This window comes from Sarcophilus harrisii, chromosome 3 (assembly GCF_902635505.1).
Source record: "Sarcophilus harrisii chromosome 3, mSarHar1.11, whole genome shotgun sequence".
In the NCBI taxonomy this organism is placed as follows: Eukaryota; Metazoa; Chordata; class Mammalia; order Dasyuromorphia; family Dasyuridae; genus Sarcophilus; species Sarcophilus harrisii.
Genome location: NC_045428.1, coordinates 536,744,312 through 536,768,922, shown reverse-complemented (window position 1 = coordinate 536,768,922; position 24,611 = coordinate 536,744,312). Strand labels below are relative to the sequence as shown.

General features: G+C 42.0%; 3 protein-coding genes across 3 annotated transcripts in view; 2 read left to right on the top strand and 1 right to left on the bottom strand.

Annotated features, from left to right (window-relative positions):
- Window positions 1–3,213: 3,213 nt before the first annotated feature.
- TIMM10B (translocase of inner mitochondrial membrane 10B) lies at window positions 3,214–4,671 on the bottom strand. Its single transcript, XM_031962082.1, has 3 exons — window positions 4,506–4,671; window positions 3,953–4,048; window positions 3,214–3,855 (listed from the first exon to the last, which is right to left on the bottom strand). The coding sequence occupies exons 1-3, from the start codon at window positions 4,590–4,592 to the stop codon at window positions 3,658–3,660; spliced, it is 381 nt and encodes a 126-aa protein (XP_031817942.1). The 5' UTR covers window positions 4,593–4,671; the 3' UTR covers window positions 3,214–3,657.
- A 91-nt stretch (window positions 4,672–4,762) lies between these two features.
- Window positions 4,763–8,165, top strand: ARFIP2 (ADP ribosylation factor interacting protein 2). The gene is made up of 8 exons (XM_031962081.1): window positions 4,763–4,912; window positions 5,230–5,330; window positions 5,647–5,743; window positions 5,855–5,973; window positions 6,225–6,446; window positions 6,538–6,695; window positions 6,812–6,986; window positions 7,081–8,165. The coding sequence occupies exons 2-8, from the start codon at window positions 5,232–5,234 to the stop codon at window positions 7,234–7,236; spliced, it is 1,026 nt and encodes a 341-aa protein (XP_031817941.1). The 5' UTR covers window positions 4,763–4,912; window positions 5,230–5,231; the 3' UTR covers window positions 7,237–8,165.
- Window positions 8,166–22,499: 14,334 nt separating this feature from the next.
- Window positions 22,500–24,611, top strand: part of TRIM3 (tripartite motif containing 3) — a 34,240-nt gene continuing 32,128 nt past the window's right edge. Inside the window, exon 1 of the mRNA XM_031962080.1 lies at window positions 22,500–23,594. The gene's annotated coding sequence lies outside the window, so the exon portion shown is untranslated. The remainder of the gene's footprint in view (window positions 23,595–24,611) is intronic.

Sequence of the window (24,611 nt, the reverse complement as noted above, 5' to 3'; positions counted from 1 at the left end):
GTCAAAGGGTATGCACAGTTAAATAACTTTTTGAGCCTAGTTCCAAATTGCTCTTCAGAATCCAACTTGATTTTCTAGGTGCCCCCATAATCTGCTTTTCTAGGTTTCAATGTAATACATCCCCCTAGTTCTAATAAGATATTCTACTAACCAATTCCCAGAACAATCTCAGTGACTCTGCTAAAGATGTGTTGGCAAACTGTGGCCTATGGACCAAATGCAACTATTACCTATTTTAATATGGCTCAACAGTTTTATTGCTTTTTAAAATGTAAAAAGAATTTTTAGATTGTTAATTGTTAGGTGGCAACCTAGATTTGGTTCTTTTGTCAGTTTGCCAATTCCTATTTTAAACTATAGCCATGAGTGCCCTTCCATTTTGTCTATCTATCCATGCTTTTCCTTCCTTCAGCACCCTATTCAAATTCTTCTGCATTGGGAAGTCTTCCCTATTGACCCTCTCCCTTCTCCCAGACTTGTGATATAGTTAGGGACAATTAGATGCTGTAAATAATTCAGGATCTTCATTGAGCTCAATACCAGTTCAATCTCATACTCAATTATAAAATAAGAAATAAACAATATATTCAACAATAACTTAAATTTCCAAAATATGCAATGCAAAGCCCTTCTCATGGGATAAGAATGAAGACAGGGTCTTAGAATTCAGAAAGCTCTATAATAGGAAAGACATATGCACATAAGGAAAATACTTCATGTCCTTTTTAAAATTATAAACTTCAAGGCACTTACCAATGAACAAGCTACCCAAATATGAATATCTTCAAACGGCAAGTCAAGAACTCTAAAGTATTTGTATTTTGACTAAAAGAAAAAAAACAAAACTGGGAAAAAATAGAAAATATATTTTCTTCTGAACATACTTATAAAACTTCACTGCCTTTTAGTCCATGTTCTCATTCTGATTTTCCTTTGCATATTACATATCCATATTTCTTCATGGTCTTATTTGAGAGGTAGTAATGGCCTAGTGGAATCAATTTCTGAGTCAGAAGATCTGAGTTCAAGACTTGTTTCAAATATATGCCAGTGTGATGTTAAGCTATGTCACTTTAGTGGCCTTAAAACTCTAAGTTACACTGTATGGATATATATACATATATTGTATTTAACATATACTTTAACATATTTAACATGTATTGGTCTACCTGCCATCTGGGGGGAAGGAGAGGAAAAGTTGGACCAGGTTTTGTATGGGTCAATGCTGAAAAATTACCCATGCATACATCTTGTAAATAAAAAGCTATTAAAAAAAAAACAACCAATTGTAAGTTACAGAAAAGGTACTCATGTGCACTGGTAGAAGTTTTTGCATTCAGAAATTCCCTCTACCAATGAAATTCCAGGTCTATCATCCAGTCTATTACTTATTGTATTGATGACACCATAATATGCCATTAATAGCCTATCAATAAGAAATACAGAGACTGTGACTTTACTCGTGATTTCACTGGCAGAAGAAACTCCTGGATGAAGAAACTCTTTCTATCCAGACTTCCTTGTAACTTAATATCTTACACAACTGCTTGGGCACGGAGAGATTTGGTAATTTGCCTAGGGTTGCCTAGCCAATGTATGTCAGAAGCAGGGCTTCCTCAGAGGCCACTCTCTAGTATGTCTTGCTATATTTAAACCATAATAAATACATAAATCGTAATTTGTGCAGCTATTCTCAAATGACTTGTTACTAGATATTCAGAGTGCTTATCTATAATACTTGCATCACAACCCTGTAGGGTAGAATAGTTCAAGCATCATTATCTAGATTTAAAGATTATGGTTCAGAAAAGTTTAGTGAGACTTAACAATTGGTCATATAGCCAATTAAGAACAGGAGTCCAAACTCCAAATTTGGTGCTATGATGTAAAAGTACCAAGAAAGGGACAAAGGGCTGTATTTAAGACCTCAACTGAGTGGAACAGGGTTTCTTGGTCGCATTTATGTTGGGTCTTGAGGAGTAGGTAAGGATATTCCTGACAGAGGGAATGGTATATGTAATCTTCAAGCCAAACAAACCTAAGGCATACCCTCCAGCAAAGCAAGTCATTCATTGTGGCTGTGGTATAGATTTAAATAAAGAGCAACAATAAAGACAAGGCTAAAAAGGTAGGTTGGAGACAAATCATGAAGGCTTTAACTATCAGATTGTTTGGCCTTTCATCAGCAAATAAGGAGTCATGAATTATTTTCAAGCAAAGCCGTTAGACATTAGCAGCCTCATCATTCATGGAAGGTTATTTTGACAGTTATATGAATGGATCAGCAAGGGAAAAAGATGCAGAAAAACCAGTTAGGAGGCTGATAACACAGTTCAGAAGAAAGGTGATGAGTGTGTTCACTAGCATTAACTATCAGAATTAGAGACAGAGTAGTTGCAAGATATATTGCATAAACAAGACAGATGTGCTTGAAAACTGATTGGTTTGGGTCTGAGAAGGAAAAAAAAAAAACAGTGAAAGAGGACTGAAGAGGCAAACCTCAGTATCTAGAGGACAATGGTGGCAACTACAGAGAGGAAAATTCTAAATGAGTCTGGGAAAATGTAAAGTTTAGTTTTGGCAATATTCATTTTTTAAGTGAGAGTTTTACAAAAGATGGAAGGCAAGGAGGAGAGAGATTATCCAATGCTGCAAAGGCCAAAGAAGATGATGAAAGAAAGATGATTTGGCTCATAGATAGTCATTTGAGACCATGGAAAAAATATTTAGTATAGTATATATGGGAATACTTTTCACATTTCAGGGCATCATAAAATGGGTTGAGAAAGTAGAATGTTGAACATGTTTAATATAGACTTACTTTTTCTAGGAGTTTGACACTGAAGACGGAACAATACTTGAAGAGAGTAGCAGACTTCTGGCAAAGTTTTTCTTTTTTAGGATGAGAAAATTAAGGATCAAAGAAACAAGGAAGAAAATATTTATGTAAAAGAAGGCAAAGAAGAGATAATAGTTAAATCAAGGTGTTAGAGGAGGGGTTAGGATAGAAAATCTAAGGTACAGGTCTTTAACAAGGAAATTAACCACTAAGAAACACATAAATGCCTAAGAAATCTTCGACAGTTTAGAACTTCCCAAATGTACTATCCAATACGTTATCTTTCTCTCTGTCCTAGAACCCTGTCCAGGAGATGGACAAGAAAAGTTCCAATCAATCCCCAACCTACTTCCCCTAAAGCAAGCACACACAGCTCATGGAAACTTGTAAGGACTTTACTGCTGACAGGCAGGTTCGGACAAGGAAAAAAATACAGAGTTTGGGATGTTTCCGGACTCAAAGAAATGCCATCCCTGGTTTTCAGTGAAAGGTTGCCATGCACTAGTAATTCCTTCTCTTGCTTTCTGACCCTTCTGAGACTCCAGGCAGTCTTTTCTCTGTTCAGTCATCTCCAGAACTAGCCTCTGGTACTTTGGAACTCCACTGGTGTCTCCAAAGGGATCCTTGGCCCACTCTCCTCTGCCTGGACATCCCTTGTGGCAGGTAAGGGGCCCTGCTGTGATGACCTCAGGGCATCTGGCGGGCAGGAGCAGAGGCGGGACTGACACAGGATGACAAGTCACACTGACACTTCCCTGACGTCGGAAAGCCTCATATTCGAGTTTTCCATCCCAAGGTGGCAGATGACCAGGAACCCTCTAGCTTCCGGGGCCTGGAGTCCCAGGCTGGCCGGCCCCAGGGCTGGAGGGCGCCTCGGCCGTCTCTGCCAGGGCGGCACTGGCCTCATAGTCGGCGATGCGGCGCTGCACCAGGGCAGGCATCAGCTGTACGTAGGCAGCCATTAAGCGGTGGTTGGAATGGACCAGCTTTCCCGCACAGCTGTCCAGGCAGGCCTCCTAGGCGGGCAGAAGGCTGGGGTCAGTCTCCCTCCTCCCCACTCCTTCCTCAGGCCAGAGGAGCACCGCCCCTCCCACAGCAACCCCTCTTACACACCTCTTCGGCGTCCAGGGCTCGGTGGTGCAAGCTGGGCACGCAGCGCTGAAAGCAGAGTTCCGTCATCCGGTTGTAGACCAACAGGAAGTCCCGAAGCTGGGGGGAAAGAGCGGTGGTGAAAGCTTGGGGAGGGCCCCTGCATGCGTCAGGAGCTCTCCGAGGGGCGAGTAACCCGCTGGGGATTCAACAGTGACTCAACCCGGGAAACCTAACCGGAGTCCGGGGATTTAGCCCCGAGCGCTTCCTAAGGTCCGCGCAGAAGCAGAGGGGCGGATATCCGAGCGGGGGCCCCTCCCGAGTCCCTTCCAGCATCCCTCTGACGGATCTCCTTCTTCTTCCCGGGCCGCCCCGGTCTCTGAACCTCATCGCCCACCATCCCGGGCTAAGGATGCACGCCAGAGCGCATGCTCCGAAATGCGCCGCCCAGCCTGACTTGTAGGCCCAGTTTCTTCCCCCCCTTTCTTCCAGACCGTGGCTCCTAAGGCTCCGGGGGCCTACGTGGAAGGAGCCGGGCAGTCCCCAGGCCGAAGGGAGCCGCTCGCCCCGGACTCACGTTTCTCAGCTGCTGCTGCTGCACCTGCTGCTGCTGCTGCGGCGGCGGCGGCGGCGGCGGCGGGGGCGGCGGCTGCTGCGACTCCATGGCGCCACAGGGCGCAAGTGCCTACGTCACTTCCGAAACCGCACACCGCTTCAGTCTGCCTACGGCGCGGCGCGGCGTGTCCCTGCCCGTGGCGTCACTTCCGCCCTGGCGGTCGGCAACGCGGCTGCCTTCATTTGCCCGGCCGAGAACGTCATTTCCGCCGTGTCCCTGACCTGCTACGAGGAGCGCGAAGGGAACCGGAGCCCGAGGTCCCCGGACGGCCCCGGGCCCGGCGCCCCGAGGGCAGGGCAGGGACAGGTGAGGCTCCCAGGTGCGGGGAGAAAGGAACGGAAGTGAAGGGCGCGAGGCCCCGCCTGGAGGTGAGGGGGCCGGGCGACGCACACCTGAGCCCCGGAGGGGGGGGGGGGGGAGGAAAGCGTACACCTGAGTCCATGGGGGGAGAAGGCGCTTTCTTTCAGCTGCGCCCCCCTGAGCTGGTGAAGGAGGCGGGGGAAGGGACCCAGCGGAGCGCGGCGCTCAGGCGGGGAGGAGGGGCACCCACCTGAGAAGTGGGCAGAGGAAGGGCGTCCAACTTGGCCGAGGGCACGGCGGGGGACTTAGCCAGACCCGGGGCGGTGCTCGGGAGAAGGACGCAGCGCGCCCCCGACTCGTCCTTACCTCGGCTTTGCCCCCCCAGCCATGACTGACGGGATCCTGGGGAAGGCGGCCACCATGGAGATCCCCATTCACGGTAACGGCGAGGCCGGGCGGCTTCCTGAAGATGACGGGCTGGAGCAGGTGCGCGCCCGGGAGCTGCAAGCGCCCTCGGTGCTCAGCTTTGCTTATCCGGGAGCCCTGACGCCGGTGCCATCCCCTAACCGCATAGTCCATCAACGCCCCCCTCCCGGGCCTTGCTCTTCCTAAACTCCGCACTGGGGACCCTGCCGTCCCCGATCCCCCACTCTGCCTCTGGCCGCCCAGACTCCCCCGCCATCCGGTATCCCTCTTCTAGCTGAATCTCTCCCCGCCTTCCGAATCTTCCCCCGTGAGCTCTCCCGTCCTCAGCTCTGTATCCCCTCCTGAGTGCCCCCTCTCCCCACCTGGCCTATCGCAGGACTTACAGCAGGTGATGGTGTCTGGACCCAACCTCAACGAGACAAGCATTGTGTCAGGAGGCTATGGGGGCTCGGCCGACGGCCTTATCCCCACAGGTATGAGGCATCGGCCAAGGCGGAGACCTTAGCAATTACTGGGTAAAGGGAGGAAGGCGGGAGCAGAGGCAGAGATGCTCATCATGCAGATCACAGAATTTTATCCTTTAGGGCCTGGCCGGCAGCAGCCCCACAGTGCAACCCCTGCTGGCCCTGGTGACGAGGTGGCCCGGGGCATTGCTGGGGAGAAGTTTGACATTGTCAAGAAGTGGGGCATCAACACCTACAAGGTGGGGCTTGTGTCCCCTCAGCCCCCTGCCCCATGGGTACCCCCAGACCCTGCCTCCTATTAATGTCCTACTTCCTCCCCGGTCCCTGGATCCCGTCCGTTCCTTTACCCTTGCCCTTGTTCATCCAGGGACTGATAGTCACTGAAGCTTGGGGTGGGGGCAGGTATCTCCAATTTTCGGGGGAGGGGGAAGGGGGGGGGTCTTGAGTCTGGGAGGGCCCTCTGATTGCTTGGGACCTGGGGCCTGCTCAGTGTACAAAGCAGCTGCTGTCCGAGAGGTTTGGCCGAGGATCGCGCACTGTGGACCTAGAGTTGGAGCTGCAGATTGAGCTGCTGCGGGACACAAAGCGCAAGTATGAGAGCATTCTTCAGTTGGGTCGGGCACTCACTGCTCACCTCTATAGCCTGCTTCAGACTCAGCATGCCCTGGGTGATGCCTTCGCTGACCTCAGCCAGAAGTCCCCTGAGCTCCAGGTTTGTGCTCCTATCTCCCTTCCATTTTGAGGGTAACAGGGGACCAAGGCAGGCCCGTGACCTCTGGGCTCTATGTTCATCCAACCCACAGGAGGAATTTGGTTATAATGCAGAAACACAGAAGCTGCTGTGTAAAAATGGGGAGACCCTGTTGGGGGCTGTCAACTTTTTTGTGTCCAGCATCAACACCCTGGTCACCAAAACCATGGAGGACACTCTTATGACTGTCAAGCAATATGAAGCTGCCAGGTAGGAAAGCATAATTCAGAAAGCTGGAGCGGGGAGTAAATAGGGACTTAAGGTCAAGAGGTCTGAGACCTAATTCCCCAAATTTTAGTCACAAGTGACTATTTCCATTCCTCTAGACTGGAATATGATGCATACCGCACAGACTTGGAGGAACTGAGCTTGGGTCCACGGGATGCTGGGACCCTAGGCCGACTTGAAAGTGCCCAAGCTACATTCCAGACACATCGTGAGAAGTATGAGAAACTTCGTGGGGACGTGGCTATCAAGCTCAAATTTCTGGAGGAAAACAAGGTGCTAAACCATCCCCCTCACCCCTATCCCCTAACTCCTCTCAATGTTTTTCTCTTCCCACCTCCTCCCAACTGACCCCCATCCATGCCCCCAGATCAAGGTGATGCACAAACAGCTGCTGCTTTTCCACAATGCCGTGTCCGCTTACTTCGCTGGGAACCAACAGCAACTTGAACAGACCCTGCAGCAGTTCAACATCAAGCTTCGGCCCCCAGGCTCTGAGAAACCCTCCTGGCTGGAGGAGCAGTGAGGTGGCCTGTCCTGGCCCTCCACTCCCAAGAAGCACTCTTGGCTATAGGAGCAGTGAGGCCTGCCCCCTTGGATTGGCCCGTCCCCAAGAAGCCCTCCTAGCTGGAGTTTCAGTGAACCTCCTCCCTAGGAGGAGCTGAGGGGAGTGGGAATAAGTGCCCTCCTCTTCAACAAGCCCACTAGGGGAGCAGAAAGAAGCCTTTTTTGGTAGGGAAGAAATAGGGACAGGGAAAGCAAGAATGTACACTCCCCCTTTCCCCTGAAACCTTCCTTGCCCAGGATCTCCCTCCCGAGACCTTAATTTGTTGTGGGTGGTAAAGGGAGGCATCCCCCAGGAGAGGGGGCCAGGTAGGGCAACTACTGGGCCAGGTACAGCAGTACTTAGTCCTGATGCCTAAGGCCTTGTTCCTCTGCCAGCTAGTTTGGCGTTACTTTCCAGATCTTTTCCCACTACCCCTCAGCCAGTCGTTTTTCCCAAGGGCCCTCTTCCCAACCAATGGCATTATTCCCAGGGCTCTCCCTGAAGCCAATGGCATCACTCCTGGGTCTTTCCCTTGGCTGATAGCAGGTCTCCTGGGGCCCTTACCCTGAGCTGGCGTCACTTGAAGATCCTTTAGCCAATGACATTGCCCTCAGTGTCCTCCCCCTCCACTCCCTCCACTACTTTTGGTTGGGGATGGGGGGAAGACGGGAGGGTCTTAGGACCAAAGGGTAGCAGACTGGGGAAGTATGAGGCAAAGACTAGGGGTGCCATGCTGTCTGTCCCAGCATCTGCCTGTCTCTTTCTATGCCCTGGAGCCAGGGTGGTGTTTCTCTTAATTTAATTGTGGGTGGGACTCTGGGATGCCTGTCCAGTCTGTAGAAACTGTCACACCAGCCCTAGGGTGGCCTGGGAGCCTGGGACCAGAAATAAACCTTTCATAAAACCTGGCCCGGGCCTGTTTGTTGGGGGTAAGGGATCTGGGATGATGATGCATAGTACACAGGCTTCCTGAAACAAGTCATCATAAATGTCGATTCTTCTAGGTTTAGGCCTGAGCCCTTAGTACTTACACCCTAAAGGACTCTGTCCTTTCACTAATGCAATCCTTGGGCATTTTGAACCCAGACTTCCTTTGCTCATACTCAGCTCTGGGTATACCTGGTCTCATCACATTCCAACTACCACTGCCACTCCTTGTTTCTCCTTGGAAATTGTTATCTTGAGCCCAGCCATTCTTCTGGCTGTTGCCTCTGACACCAGCACAAGAAAAGGCCCTTGGGGGCTTCCAAAGGGAAACTTGTGAGTGACTCCAGGGAAACAGACGGATGGGAAAAGTTCACATTGCAAACTGAATCAGACTAATACAGATCCATTGTGGATTAGAATTCTCAACCTAACTTCCTTCTTCCTGGTGCTTTCCTTCTGGCTTTTCTGTCACTCCTCCATCCCATCTTCCATTTAAGTCTTACATTAACTATCTAAATGATACCTGCTGCTTTTCCCTTGTGTTCAGAATTAGGAGAGGGAGCAGTGATAGAAGTAATTGGTTCACTAGGTGTCACAGACAAGTCACATAAACCAGGGGATAGAGTCGGTGTCACCAGCATTACATCAGACGGCTTATTTTTTCCAGTCACCCTGGTTTCTTACCAGACATTGCAATTTAAAGCAAACAACAATGTTTGTTTTTTAATATTCCTTTCCTAATGAGTCAGTAAAATGCCTTGAGCAGTTCCTGAACTATACTGCAGTTAATAAATCTGTAAATACCTTGTTATAAGCATTATGAACTGTAGTTTCTACATCAGTTTTTACAATTAAGAATTTAAGTTCTTTAAGGTAAAAAAATATAATTAAAGCAATGTTTCCTAATTGTATTTTAGAGAACCAAGAATTTTTAACTCCTAGAGAAGTTCTAGGGATCTAATCTATTTTATTGACCTAAAGATTAATCATGGAAGGTCATTATGCTGCATTGGTGTTTAAAGCAAAACAACCACCCAGACTTAGAAGTATATCTGCTTCAGTGTCTGGAATTTTCTCCCTTTCCCCTCCCCCTCCCACACACAATTAATAGCCATCAGATTTATTTCAAAGGGAGACTTCTATTTACTAGTTTGTAATATCAACCGGACTACACTATTGCAGGTGCTACATATTGACTCAGTTTCACAGCCAGGCTGGCTTTTTGAACTGTCTACAGATCTATCCCAGCTATGTCCCCAGAGTGAATGTGTTCTTGAACAATTTGAGTCTTGGTCATAAAGGCAGAAATTCATAGCACAGCATTTTCAGTTTGGAAGAGATGAGGTATAAACTACTCCAGCTTCTCACCTAATGCAGACATCTTATGACAGCTCATCTATTTCATCTCATCTAAAGTATAAAGGAGTACCAAGATTGAATTGTGTGAGACATTCTCCAAAAGTGACTTTCTAGCTTTTACTTAAATACAACTAATGATGACCTCACCAGCTTCAAAAGCAATTTGTTTCTTTGAGGGATCTTCTGTTGAGCCCAAATCTGCCTCCCTATTGTTTCCACCTATTGCATCTAGCACCATACATAGTAAATTTAAACCTCTCCTATATAACAGTCTTTCAAATACTTGTCAGTAGTACAACTTCTGTCAGGAACATACTACTTTCAATTAGTACTTTTTAAGTACTTATACTTTTTGTTACTCATAACTACCTTGATGGATGTGCTTCTTCTTGGCAATGTCTTATCTACAATGTAGTACCAAGAGCTAAACATTCCAGGTATGTTCTGGTTAGGACCGAGGGAATAGGTATCACCATCTTTACCCTTAGTGCTATAACCACCTAATAGAAGTTCTGTTTTTTGATAGCAACATACTGTTGACACATTGAGCTTTAAGTTCATTAGAAACTCATGTGATTTTTATCACATGAATTTTTTTCTAGTTCCTTCCCAACCTGTACTTATGTAACTGAATTTTTCAACTCAAATTCTATACTACTATTATTCCTCTTAAATTTCATATTCTGAACTTTAGCCTGAGCTCTTTTAAATTTTGTCATTTAAGCAGAGATTGAAGCATTTTTTTCCACCTTATTTTTCATGCTTTCCTCCCCTCTCCCCCCACCCTGATGAAGAAATCTGTTTTTCATGACTTCATATGTTTAATGTATGTCATTTCTTGCTTTCTTGGGGTGAAAAAGGAGAAAATTTGGAACTGAAAAAAAAAAACTTTAAAAAGAAATAATAAAATTCTATCACCTATATTCTTATTCCTCTCAGGTTTCTGTCCTCTGCAAATCTGGTAAGCATGCTATAGTACAGTTGAAAGAGTGCTGGGTGACAGCAGATCTGGATGCAAATTCTGCCTCTGATATTTAGTGGCTCTTTGATAATAGGCAAATGAGCTTTAGTCTTCTCATCTATGAGACAGAAAAGGTAGCACCTATCTCAGAAATGTTATTATGAGAGCCATATGAGATAATAAATGTAAAACACTTATAAAGGCAAGCTATTATTTGAAATATTTGGATAAAATTGAGCCCCAGTCTTCTAATGTTCCATTAGACTTTACTACACTTTTTAAAGGCATCCAGTTTAGCATCAGATTCAGTATCCTTTGTAGTAGTTAATGCCAGGCCTCAAAATTATTGAAGGCAACTAAATGCTCTATTTCTCTCAACCATTTCATTCTGTGGTTTGCAATGTTAATACTTTTCTCATTAATAGAGAATGCAAGCAAAATAGGTGTTGAATAGTTATGCCTTTTCTCCATTTATCATCTTTTCATCCATTTCAAATAATAGTTCTAACTCACTTAATTTAGAGTTCATGGACTATGAGGTGAGGGTGGGAGTCGAAGAATAAATTTTATTTTTTAAAAATTATTTTTTCTTTTTTACCCAATTACATGTAAAGGCAATTTTTTAAAAATTTTGAGTTCCAAATTTATTTCTTCCCTCCATGAGACAATAAATAATTTGATATAGGTTATACATATGTAGTCATGTAATACATTTCCATATTAGTCATATGGTTAAAGAAAATGGGGGAAAAAAGAGAGAGAGAATGTGAAAAATAGTATGCTTAGGTGTGCATTCAGACTCCAGTTCTTTGGATATGGATAGCATTTTTCATCATGACTCCTTTGGAATTTCCTTGGATGGTTATTTTCTGAGAATAGCTAAGTTATTCATAGTTGGTCATTGTACAATATTGCTGTTAATGTGTTTTTGCTCTGGTTTTGCTCATTTCATTTTGCATCAGTTTGTCTAATTCGAGGTTTTTCTGAAATCACCCTGCTTATCATTTCTTATAACCCAAATAGTATCTCACATACCAAGATTTGTTTAGCCATTTCCTCATTGATGGGCATCCCTTCAGTTGCCAATTTTTTTGCTGGTACAGAAAGAGCTGCTATAAATATTTTTGTACAAATAGGTTCTTTTTCCTTTTTAAATCTTGGAATATAAACCTAGTAGTATCATTGCTGGATCAAGGAATATGCAGTCTTTGAGCCTTTGGGCCATAGTTACAAATTGCTTTCCAGAATGGTTGTATCCGTTCACAACTCCATCAACAATGCATGTGTATGTGTCCCAGTTTTTCCACATGGGGGATGAATTTCAGGAATCCATAAATTTGAATTTTAAAAAAGCATCTTTATTTTTGCTAACGTCTAACTGAAATTCCTTGAATTTTTAAAAAAATTTTTAAAAATTTTTTTAAAATTACATTTCACACCAGAAAATTGAGAGGGAAGGGAATGACAAAAATGGCAAGAGCCAATGTTGGGGAAGTTATGGAAGGCTAATTAATATATTGTTGTTGAAGAGTTTTGAAGCAATTTGGAATTACAATTAAAGTGACTAAAATGTCTATAACTTTTCAACCAGAGCCTCTGTTACTGAACTTATACTCCAAGGAAGCCATCAATAAGAAAACAGACCCTATAAATTTTAAAATATTCATTTCAAATATCTAAAATATTTTTAAAATAACACTTTTTATCATAGTTAAGAACTGAGGAAAAAAGTAGATGCCCATCAATTGAAACAGCTAATATTGCAGTACATGAACATAATAGGATATTACATGCTGTAAGTAACATGTAATCGATACAAAGAAGTATGAAAAGACCTATGTGAATTGATTAAACAAAGCCAAGAAAACAACATACACAGTAGCTACAACAATGTAAATGGAAAGAATTAAATACCAAATAACAAAAAGCAAATGTAACAAAATTGTAAAGCTCAAGCAGGACTCAAATGAAAAGGTAAGAGAAAATTAGATGTTACACATTGCACATTTTTTTGGACATTTTCAATGTATCAAACATCAGAGTACTGAATTTTTTTTCTCTTAAAAATAGTATTTGTCATATGGGATGACTTTCTGGGAGAAAGAGGAGAGATATATAGACATTATGGTGACATAAGAAACAACAAAACAAACAAACAGAAAAAAACTGAACATTATTCTGAGCAGTCATCTATAGGTTTCACCAGATGGCCAAAGGGATCTCTGATCATTCACTTGACCTAAAAGCTAAAGCAAACCTCTATCTTCATAAGCAAACAAACGTTCATTTTAGCATACATTGCAAATCTCATTTCACTTTGAGCTCCAACCTTTCCAAAGACTATTTTTTAACACCTTTCCCTCTTTTGTATTCATCTTGTTTCTACCCTTAATTCCATTTCTGCTATGTTTTTTCTTCAATCAATCAATTTGCAACCTGTCCAGACATTGTATTCTTTAGGTCTTTCCTCCTTTCTCATTGAAATCAATTTTGGATTCATCATCAAAACTTTGTTCATAGGATTATAGATTTAAAATAAGGAAAAGACTTTAGAAATAATGTAGTCCAACTCCTTCATTTCAGTGAGGATACAGTTCCAGAGAGATAAAGGTACTTGGTGAAAGTCATGTCTAATATTTTCTCCATTGTACTTCATTGCCTTCTTGAGAGTATGTGAGCCTATTTAGCTTATTTTTTAATTCTTTGAAATCTGTTCTCCCAAAGCCTAGGCTACATGTCAGACCACATCTGGCACTCTCTTCCTCATCCATCATCCATTCTAAAATGGTTATTTCCACTATTTCCCAAAGTTATCTCCATTTCAACTTCAGTCAGGAGTCATTATTCATTCATGTATCTACTTTTCCCCACTTGAGTCTTTGAGACCCCTGGGCTAAAAGTTTTGTCTAATGGCCTTTGAAAGGGAAAATATTAGTGAAGCTTCTTGACTCTTTGTGGTCTTTTCTGTATCTGACCCTTTTGGGATTATAAATGTCTCTAATGTAATGATGCCATTTTGGTCCTTTTCTAGAATAAAGGACAACAACCAACTATAAGATTAGAGTATTAGAAATACTCTAATCAGGCAATCTTCTCGATTCAGCAGATTATTAAGCAGTTACAGGGGTCTTGGACTCCAGAACTGGGCCTCTATTCACTGTGCCACCTGGCTGTCCCCACAGCTCTGTTTATAACTTCTTTAGGGCCAAATGTTTTTCTTTGTAAATTTACAACATTCATTTTTTTATTGTTTTCCAGTTCTTTCCATCAACATTGTTATAACTGGATACATCATTTTCTTGGTTTTGCTTGCTTCACTCTATATAAATTCTAAATTTTTCATATTTCTCTGTATTTGCCATTTTTTAAATTTCTTACAGAATAATATTCCATTAAATCTATACATCAAAATTTATTTAACCATTCCACAATCGGAAGGCATCTACTTTGTTTCTAATACTTTGCTTCTACAAAAAGTCCCAGCTAGATCTCTGAAGCTTAGACTAGGACCTCCAGTATTTGGTTGGTCTCTCTAAAATCTTAAGGAACATTGCTCTCTCTAACTTTTAGCTTCTCCTGAAAGGCACCTATATAAATTCTGTCCTTTCCCCTTTCCCAGATTGGCTAGGTCTAAGGGCTCCCAGTCATAATGTTTTTAAATTCTTTCAAGGAGATTGTTCTGAGCTCATGACCACCTTCTTTTGCATCTAAAACATCTCCTAAGACTATTGGTCTCTTCTCATAGCAATAAAAGATGAAGGAGATATGACTAAGCCCCAAATGAGTCAATAGAAGGCGTATGTGGCAGCTAAGGATACAAATATGATTTGGGGCTACCCTAAAAGAAACCTAAGTTCCAAAAATAAGGAGGTAATAAAGAGTCCTACTTTATTGTTCTCTGGCCAGACCACACATGGAGTAATATGATTTGTACCATGCATTAAGAAGAACATTGAAAATTCGGTACAGTAAAGGATGGTGACCAGGATGCATAAAGATGAGTGGAACTAGGGATGTTTAGATTGGAGATAAGGAGATATCATGTCTATCTACAATAATAGAAAGATTGTGAAGAAGGATTAGACTTTTTCCTTTTGGCTCCAGAAGAAAGAACTAGAAGCAGTAGATAGAATTTGCAGAAAGGCATGATATAAGGAAAGGCTTCCTAATAATTTGTTATTCCAAAATGTAATGACTTGTCTCAGAAGATAGTGGGTTACTTATCACTAGAGATCTTTAAGCAAAGTCAGGATAATCATCTGCCATGTACCTTATAGAGGAGAATTCTTTTTTGTTATGTGTTGGACTAGATGTCCAATGAGGTTCCTCCCAACTCCAAACATTCTGTGATTTATCCCTCTGTTTCCATTCAATTATTAGCTATTTAGACATCTACTGGTCTCTGATTCCTTCATTCCTTTCCTAGAAGATAGGATTTCATATGGCTTTACTTTGTCTCTGAATCACATACAATCATATCTATATTTCACTTTTAAGGGAGAGATTGACCCTTTACAAGCATCTGCTCTCTAAAGCTGGTATCTTCTGGGTTCAGGCTGTGAATTATTATTATTAAAGAGGAAACTCTTTTGCTACTCTGACCATCTTTAGTCAATCTAGGACGAGGCTAAGGAATCTGAATTAGCCTGATAAATTGTGAGCAGAAGAATTTCAGACTTAAAATGCCCCAGATTCTTAAAATTATTCTTTATTAGTATCTGGATTTCAACTTATTTCACTTCCAAACTTTATTTCTAGGGCTCCTAGTTCCCTCTCTGAGGAAACTGCCATGGATTTCAACTTATTTCACTTCCAAACTTTATTCCTAGGGCTCCTAGTTCTCTCTCTGAGGAAACTTCCATCTTCCTATCTAGCTAGTCCATTCTATTCTCCCTCCTGTTGGAAGACCAGGTATTTCATGACATATCCCATGCTCTGTAAAAATGTCTGACCTTGCAGAATAATATAGCATTTTGGTCAATTATTGATTAAAGGGTCTCTGTGGGGAGAGAGGAGTATTTTATGTCCAGATACTGTTGTGCCACAGGTCCCTTTTATTATCCTGACTCAGTTTCCCTAAATTGTCCTGCCTCAGTTTCCTCAATTGTTCTGTTTCCTAGAATTGTTCTGCCTCAATCCCCCTGGTTGCACCCCCCCCCCCTTTCTGCTCATTAGAACTGAGATAATTAGGGTTGTGGAGATCTGGCATTCCAAAAGATAAGACTCCAGATGTCCTATCTCAAATACCTAATTGGTTTCTCTAAGTTTCAGACTTCCTGGCTCTAATTGGACACCTCCTAAATCTTCCCAATTTGGAAGAATTTATGGTCCTACCCTGTAACCTGTCAGAACTGGATTAATGGTTCCTGCCTGGAGATTCCCACTCACCAGAGTTTGGACTCCTCCCCATCTCCCTCCACCTCCTCCTCTTCCCCTGATTTGTTTATTTACATGAGTTTAGAGCCATATATATGTCATTGAGAACTCAACATTTGATGCTGGATACTTTGAGATATCAGCCCTGGGGACAACATGCCCCAGTACAATCTCTCCCTCTCAAATAAAATATTAAAAACTCTCTAATCTCTGTCTTGTCTGTTTCTCCAGCATTATATTACTAAGTATCAAATTTTACTAAGGTGCTAGTAGGCAACCTATTAGAAATGGAATGGAACGAAAATCTGTATATTTGCTATATGTTCCTATGAAAACAGGAATACATGAAATCCACACCCTCTACCTCTGGAAATATTTTGAGATGACTTACTCCATTTCCTCTTGTGAGACTTGATTAAAACCTAATCTATATTTGTGACTATTGTCTTCAGAGAGCTAGCTTTTCCCAGAAGAGGGCCTATCTCACCTCATTCATCTCCCTAACTCAACAACCTGAGGCTACTCCTCTGAGCTTTGTCTTTGAAATGATCCTCTGAACCTCACTCTTCTTATCTCCTTATAGTCACTGACAGTTAATCTCTTGCTTAGGATTCCAGGGATCCTCATCTAGAACTCATCTGGGATAACTCCTGGGTCCTCATGTAGCTTCCCATCACCCACTTCATTTATTACATTTTTGTTAAGAGGTTTTCCCTCTGTAGGCCTAGTGAAGTAGCCATCAGTTTCCCACTTTGTTGCCACCTGCTCTTCCACCTGAGATACTCTTCCTGGACCTACTGTGAGAAAAAATACAATCCCAATTCTTAATCTCTTGTCCCTTAGCAAACACCCCTTGGATGATTCAGGATTACCAAAGTTTAAGAAGTCTTAAAAGTCTAATGATCAGCATTTCCATGGTTTTCTTTAGAATGTGGATGGAGTAGATTCTAGTATCTCTGAGCTCCTTTTACTAACTCCTCACATCTCTGGTACCTTTTTGTAAAGGACTGAAACTCTGAGTTGATGCACTGGGGTTGGACAACTGAGCCCTTAAGGCGAATTACCAATTGGACAATACTCTTATTAGCATATGCTTGGAAAATGGCCCTTCCCACTATTCTGTGCTGGTTCAATTTTTTGGTGTATACAGAGAATTGTGAGAAGGATTAGGGGGTAGAGTAAAATAAGCCAGAGTCACTTTTGGCAGTAGATGAGAAAGAAGGAGATCCTGTGTCCATTCCCTTCACTTCTACCCCTAAAGACCAAGGACTTTTGCTTATCCTAACTCCAGTACTCCGGCTGATTCTAAGATAACCAGGGTGCTAACTCGGTCTTCACACCTTCTTATGGAGTTATCCCATTTAGAATGTCTCCTATGCCCTTCCTTTTAAATGTCTTTTTTCATTCATTCTAAAGGCTTCATCATTAACCCACCAGAGTGAGATCTTGGAGGGAGCAGGTAGAGCATATTGATAGTGGATGATTCAAGCAGGATTTATGTATTTATACTTCAGAAGAAGATCCAGATGACAGATGTTGCTTCATGCTTTAAGAAGTTATCTGAGGTCAGTCTTCTTGCAGTCTACATTGTGCTCCCCACACAACTATCATTCCCTGTCCCAGACCCTCCTTAACAACCTAGCAGAATGAACCTCCAGTATATATAACCATTTCAACTTCCATTTCTACTCAAGTCTCTTTTCTTTGTGCCCCAGCCTCCCTTTTCTTTCACCTTGTTTGTATTAATAAAATTATAGTGGGCATCACAGCAGGTCTCTAGATGTAGGACTTGTGCTGCAAAATTAAGAATTTAAGAAGGCCAGGATTTTGTTGATGCTAATAACAACAGTAATTACAATACAACCTTATCTTTTTGTGTACTGAGTTACACTTTACAAAGCACCTCCCTAGCCATGGTTTAATTTGATACTCACTTCAACTCTGTAAAGTAGATATGGCAGGAATTGTTATTTCCATTTTACAAAAGAGGAAGCAGAAAAATTAAGTGGCTCCTCTTGATATCATAGGGAGGCCAGTGGATCATAGAAGTTGTTTATTCATCAGTTATCCCTCACTCTCACCATGTGATGAGCATAGCTTTTATGACATCCTTTACAGCAGATATGTCAAACATACAGTTAGTAGGCAGCAAGTATAATACTCATGAATAGAAATGTTTAACCAAATAAATGAAAATACAATAAAACGTAGATAACACTTTACCTTAAAACTAAGTCAATATGCAGCTTGCAAGGATCATCATGTATGGATCAATAGTCCTCATTTCTAATTGTGTTTGACATTACTATTTTACAGCACTTCTATTTCACAAATTCTAATATTGAATGTGGTGCAATAAGTAGTGCCTGTGATTTCTGTCTCCACTGGTTTTTTAATTTCAGTTCTTTAGTTAATAATGTTTTCTGTAAATCACATCCATGGAACTTCATCAGAAGAAAAATAGATATTTTAAAAATGGGCCTTCATTCCAAGGAGAAGTTTGGGAGACTTAAAACAATTAAATTGTTTTCAAAAGGCAATCCAGATTGATCTACTCTTTCTATTGAATTCTGTGCACAATTGTAGGATTTGATTTTGTTTTGTCTTTTAAATTTTCAATGTTTGTCCTAGAGATATTGATAAAGATTCAGAGAGATGAGAGAGGGAGAAAGAGAGAAGATAAGTAAATGGAGAATGAGAAAGAGACAGAGATGGAGAGAAATAAAGAGATAGAGGTGGAAATAGACAAATAGAAAAATAGAGAAAGCTTACATATAATAGTCTGGACAACTGGCATTCTTCATCCACTTGGGTTTTCTAATGTAAATAGTTAGACCAAAGGTTTTATAAAGTTGTGTTTCATTTAGGATGCTCTGTAATATCCCAAGCTTTGTTGCAATAAGCACATTGTTACCTAAAAACAGGAACATTTTGGAAAAACTCATCTATAGAAAATCCTTCTTTCATTAGGATTTGCCCTGGATTTCCTCCATTGCAGTGGCAAATATTTATTCCTTGCTTGATACTAATGGTCAGAGGATTGTCAAAACAAGATTATGTCCACTGTTATATGTTTCAAGGAATCTTGTATAAATTTGATTTACATGAGAGAGATACCTTGTTAGTCTTTGAAATATTGCCTTAAAGATCTAAATTAGACAATCAGCAAATGATAGTCCTAAGATCAGAGTCCAGGTCTTGAGAGCCCTTCCTACTATACCATGTGTTGGATGCTAGGACAATGATAAAGTTTTTAATTACTATAAATTTACAGGACCTGAAATGTCCTTTCCTGAAGTAATTAAGGCTGCTACAACCACAGCAAGTTAGCCCAGAATACAGCCCCACCCCTGCTCCGCTCCTCTCACCTCACCCTGCTTGGGATAGAAGCCAGACTAAACTTTCAGAGTCCTGACTGGGGGGAGTGTGGGGGTGGGGTGGGATCAGCACTGCTCCCAGGTGCTGCCGGATCCTTAAGGCCTCCCGGAACTTGCCTCCCAGGTAGGTGTATTAGTCAACTGTCCTTTCACTCGGTAGCTGCACCAGACCTTTCTCATCCTATAGGACTAACCTGACCTCAGAGATTTTCCCAGATTCTGTCCCCGCCTTTTCTCAGGTCTTTCCCTAGGATCCTTAGATTCTACCATCAACCTAGCCAAATCAGTTCTTCTCCTGGCCCTTTCAGATTTTGCCCTAATCTTGGACCCTTGCTACTGCAGTTCTGGTGCTTCCAATCTAGCCTTTTCTTCTAGTCTCCAGGACTTAATGCTGGAGTTGCTCTGCCCCTACTCTGTCCTTCTTGGTTTAGTTGGCTTTGGCCACTTAAACTGTATCCTTTAGTCACTAGCTGTTTGTTAAGACCCAATCCATCTTGGGGGAAAGGCTAAGTTGCTTAAGTGAGTGGGAACTATGGAGCCTTATGTCAGTCCTCTGACTGCCCCTTCCCAACCTACAAGATATTATTCTAGCTCTACTTTTATACATACATATATTTCTTTTTATTTACAAGGTATATGCATGGGTAATTTTATAGCATTGACAATTGCCAAACCTTTTGTTCCAGTTTTTCCCCTCCTTCCCCCAACCCTTCCCCCAATGGTAGATTGACCAATACATGTTAAATGTATTAAAGTATAAATTAAATACATTATAAGTATACATGTCCAAACAGCTATTTTGCTGTACAAAAAGAATCGGACTTTGAAATAGTGTACAATTAGCCTGTGAAGGAAATAAAAAATGCAGGCGGACAAAAATAGAGGGATTGGGAATTCTATGCAGTGGTTCATAGTCATCTCCCAGAGTTCTTTGGCTGGGTGTAGCTGGTTTAATTCATTACTGCTCTGTTGGAACTGATTTGGTTTATCTCATTGTTGAAGATGGCCACATCCATCAGAATTGATCATCATATAGTATTTTTGAAGTATATAATGATCTCCTGGTCCTGCTCATTTCACTCAGCATCAGTTTGTGTAACTCTCTCTAGGACTTTCTGAAATCATCCTGTTGGTCATTTCTTACAGAACAATAATATTCATATACCACAATTTACCCAACTGTTCTCCAATTGATGGGCATCCACTCAGTTTCCAGTTTCTGGCCACTACAAAAAGGGCTGCCATAAACATTCGTGCACATACAGGTCCCTTTCTCTTCTTTATAATCTCTTTGGGATATAAGCCCAGTAGTAAACTGCTGGATCAAAGGGTATGCACAGTTTGATAACTTTTTGTCTAGCTCTACTTTTAATGGAAGTGTAAGATGAACCAATAAGTTGTGGGGCCCCACATGCAGAGGGGGTTACCCACAGGAATCACATGTAAGACTTGCACTCTCAGGAATGATACTGAGAAATTGCACATGCCTAGAATTGCATATATAGGAATCTCACAGAGGTGGTATTGAAATGCATGCTTTTCACAGAGCCTTACTCAGGATACATAGGAAACACTTTGGGTCCTATATGACTTGTATTGCTTACATCAGGAGGTGTGTCCTAAAATAGTTACTTCAGGGCGCTGTATCTGGGCAAGCCACCAGGTGGTATTCAAACCTTGAGTATACTAGCTCACTTCAAACTGAGCATGTGCAAAAAATACACCATTGTCTTTAGCTTTTCCTTTATGATCCCATGTTCTAAATTCTGCATTCCTTCTAAAGGTTTGGTTTAATTCTTCCAAAATAAATAAAAATTTCTTGACTTTGTATCCCTATGTTCTTGGATCCATAATCTTGTCCCATTATCAGAATAAACTCATAAGAATTCACTCATTTGGTAGAAGTTAAATGCATTTAATTTAGTTGAAAATAAATTATAACACTGTCAAACTCCAGATCAACTTAATTTGGTCAGACCTAGTAAAGTTTGAATTTCCAGGTCTCTGTCTTCTGTATCCTATATCTGGGCATGGGTAAGCAGGTGGCCCCAAAGACCATTTTTAGAATACTTTCAAACATTCTTGAGGGGTAGAAGTTAAGTTTCACCACAATGGCCTCACACCATCTCCCTGCTTCCACAGAGGTTATTGCTCCTGGCTGACAACCAGGCAAAACCTGTTATACAATACTTTAGTAGGTTGGCCCTGGGGAAATAATCCCTCTGGCTGTCCAAGTAGCCAACTTCCTTCTCTAAATCTCCTTCCATGATGCAATAGATGCACCTAGACTCCCAAGAAGTTAACCACCAGCACTGTGAACAGCTCTTAAAATGTCCTTGCAAAGATTAGCCAGTACTTAATTCCTGGCAACTTTAATAGTGCCCCTGACACCCTGCCCTTTGTATTTTCTTCTCTTTTAGGTGCCTACAATACAGAGTTAAAATGGAGGGAGAAAGTTATAGGTTATGAAGCAGAAATGTGCTTCAGAAAAAGGTTACATACTTGCCCACAGGGGTCACACATGCACAGAGGTTGAACACATGGAATTATACATAAAGGAATATACACACAGAAATAGAGTATAAAGACATCACAGGGTCTGCTGACACCGAGATCACACAGATGATGCACACATAAATTATGTACACATACACAGGGATCATACCACAATGATTTTAGCCATCAATAGAAAGAAGAGGTTGGGTTCCCCTTACAGGCCAGGGTGTAGATCATGTCAACATGATTGGAGAGAGCAGACTGATGACTTGGAGTAGGTCTTTATATTGTTTTAATATTCCTCAATATAATATACCTTAATATTCCATGGAAATTCTTGGGACATCAACAGTTGGTAGGGAGGGGACCATGGTGAGGTGGCTTCTTTTTCAGCTCAGAGCTCTGGCCTCTGGCTCATCCACCCTGGCTCTCCTGCTGGTTGCTTCTGTCTTCCTCCTGCTTATCCTGATGTCTTTTTTCATCTTCTACTATTTTCTATTTTCTTCCTAGAGACAGAAAGTCATGGATTCCCCTCACACCCAGGGTCTTCACATGGGGCATTCTCCAGTGGGCGGGCAGCAGGCAGAGTCTTTTCCAGGGGAAATTCAGGCCAAATTAACTAAGGACTGACAGATTGACCAAAAAGAGGCAGATCAGATTAATCAGGAACATGGAGATTGGATATTTCAGTTGATAGGTATATCAACTAAATCAGGAGCAGAAAGATTGAGTCAGGACTAATCAAGCAAACCAGGGAAGATAGGCTAACCAGGAAAGAGCAAACTTTACTCAAAAGAGAAAGGCCAGTTGAACTTATCCGACATAGAAGGTCTAGACAGGAAAGAGACAAATCAAGGAAAGATACTGACTGCCTAGGTGACAGATGAACCAAACTAAGTAGAGATTGACAAGGATACATGTGGACAAGATTTACCAGAGGACACATGGACACAAGCAAAGACAGCTTGACTAGAAACAGTCATATTGGCCAGGGGCAAGCAGACCATAAAACTGAGAAGAGATAGTTTAACCACAGAACAAATGGAGCCAAACTGATTGGAGAAAAACAATCTAAGTAGCAGGACAACTGAATCAAACCAACCAGATTAATATGGACTGACAGAGAAAAATGGCCCAAATAAATGAAGACAGAAAAATTGACCAAGACAATAAATTTAACCACTATGTAGACACAGACTGATGAGATAGATAGACAAAGCCAAATAGCAATAAATGAGTTGTCTAGGGAGACAAAAACCCCAAGCCAACTAGTGAGAGACTGTCCAGGGATCAGATGCGTTAAACTGACTAGAGGTAACAAATCGATCGGTTGTGTATGGACCAAACCATCTAGGATCAGACTGACTGGGGACAAATGTATCATACTTGTCAGAGATAGATGGATAAAGTGAAAAAGATAGAGATTGCCTAGAGCTCAGGATAAATGGAAGACAGAAAGTGAGACACTCAATGACCAAAACACAGAATCTCTGTAAGTCAGCCAGAAGACAGATCAAAACTGAAGAAGGAAACAGAATGAGCACAGATAGACAGACTATGGAAAAGTAGGCTTGATCAAAAAACAAATAGAATCACTTAGGGGAAAAAAAAACTTTTAAGAAGGGCTGGAAGACTTGATAGAATCAGGGTCTTTGAGAGCATATTGATCAATGAATTGAAGGCACATCACTTGATCTTGTAGTGAGGAAGGACCAACCTCAACTGGACCTGCCCAAGTCCTACCCAAGATTTAGCAATTCACCCATTGGCCTGCCCCTGCCCCTGTTCCTGCTCCTGCCAGTGAAGTTGTAAATGTGGATGCAACATCCTGGAATCTTAAGGTAGGAGGGGAATGGGCTGGGAACAAGGAAAGAGACTTTGGAGCTTCTCTAAGAGGAACATTGAGGAATCTGGGATGGCATTTATGTGTGGAGAGGAAACAATGGGGAACTGTAGGAAGCACTGATAGAGATGTGACACTAGAACTATAGGGTTATAGGAGTTCTTTTGGAGAACAGAAGGAATCTGTATCTTTAGGACATCTGTGTGATGGAAACAGGGAGGTTTCTGTATGATGGGGACACAATAAGACTTGAGGAGTAGTAGGAGAATAGAATCATAGAATGTTAGTCCTGGAAGGAATCTTAGAGATCACCTAATCTCTCCTTCATTTTATAAATGAGGAAACTGAGAACCTCTTTAGGAATAATATTGGGTCAATTTGTGAGAGAGAGCCTAAGCATGTGTATATAAGTGACAGACAGTATGATGGAGTATTTTGATTCTGTGGGGGACAGGCTAGAGAATCAGTAAGTTAGGGTGTCATGGGCATTTGTACAGAAGGGAGTTTGTAAGTGAAAAGACAGTGAAGGATTTATTGTAAGGGATTGATGTGGAAAGGATGGTAGATATGGGGGGGGGGGGGAACAGGATCTTATGAGTTTATCAGGGAAAATGGAAGAGGTCTCTGTGGAAGGGTAGTTCTCAGGTTTTGTCCTTCATGACCAAAAAGACATTGTTATGTTGAGGTGAAGGTACAGTGTGTCTGACAATAGCAGATCAGACCAGTACAAGCTCAGAAGGTTCTACCATAGATTGGCACAATTACTCCATATAAACATTTGGAGAAGAGATGTCTCTAAATCTGTGCATCTCATGTTTCTTTTAAGTTATTGCAGTCCTGTGTTATTTATATAGCACAAAGCCTTCTTTGATGCAGGTGCACTATGCTGTATGGTCCTAGTGCTAGTGTCTCCCATGTCTCATAATACTAAAGTTCTTCAGAGAGACCTTGTATCACTTCTTCTGACCTCCATACGAGCTCTTGACTTGTGTGAATACTCCATAAAAATAGTCTT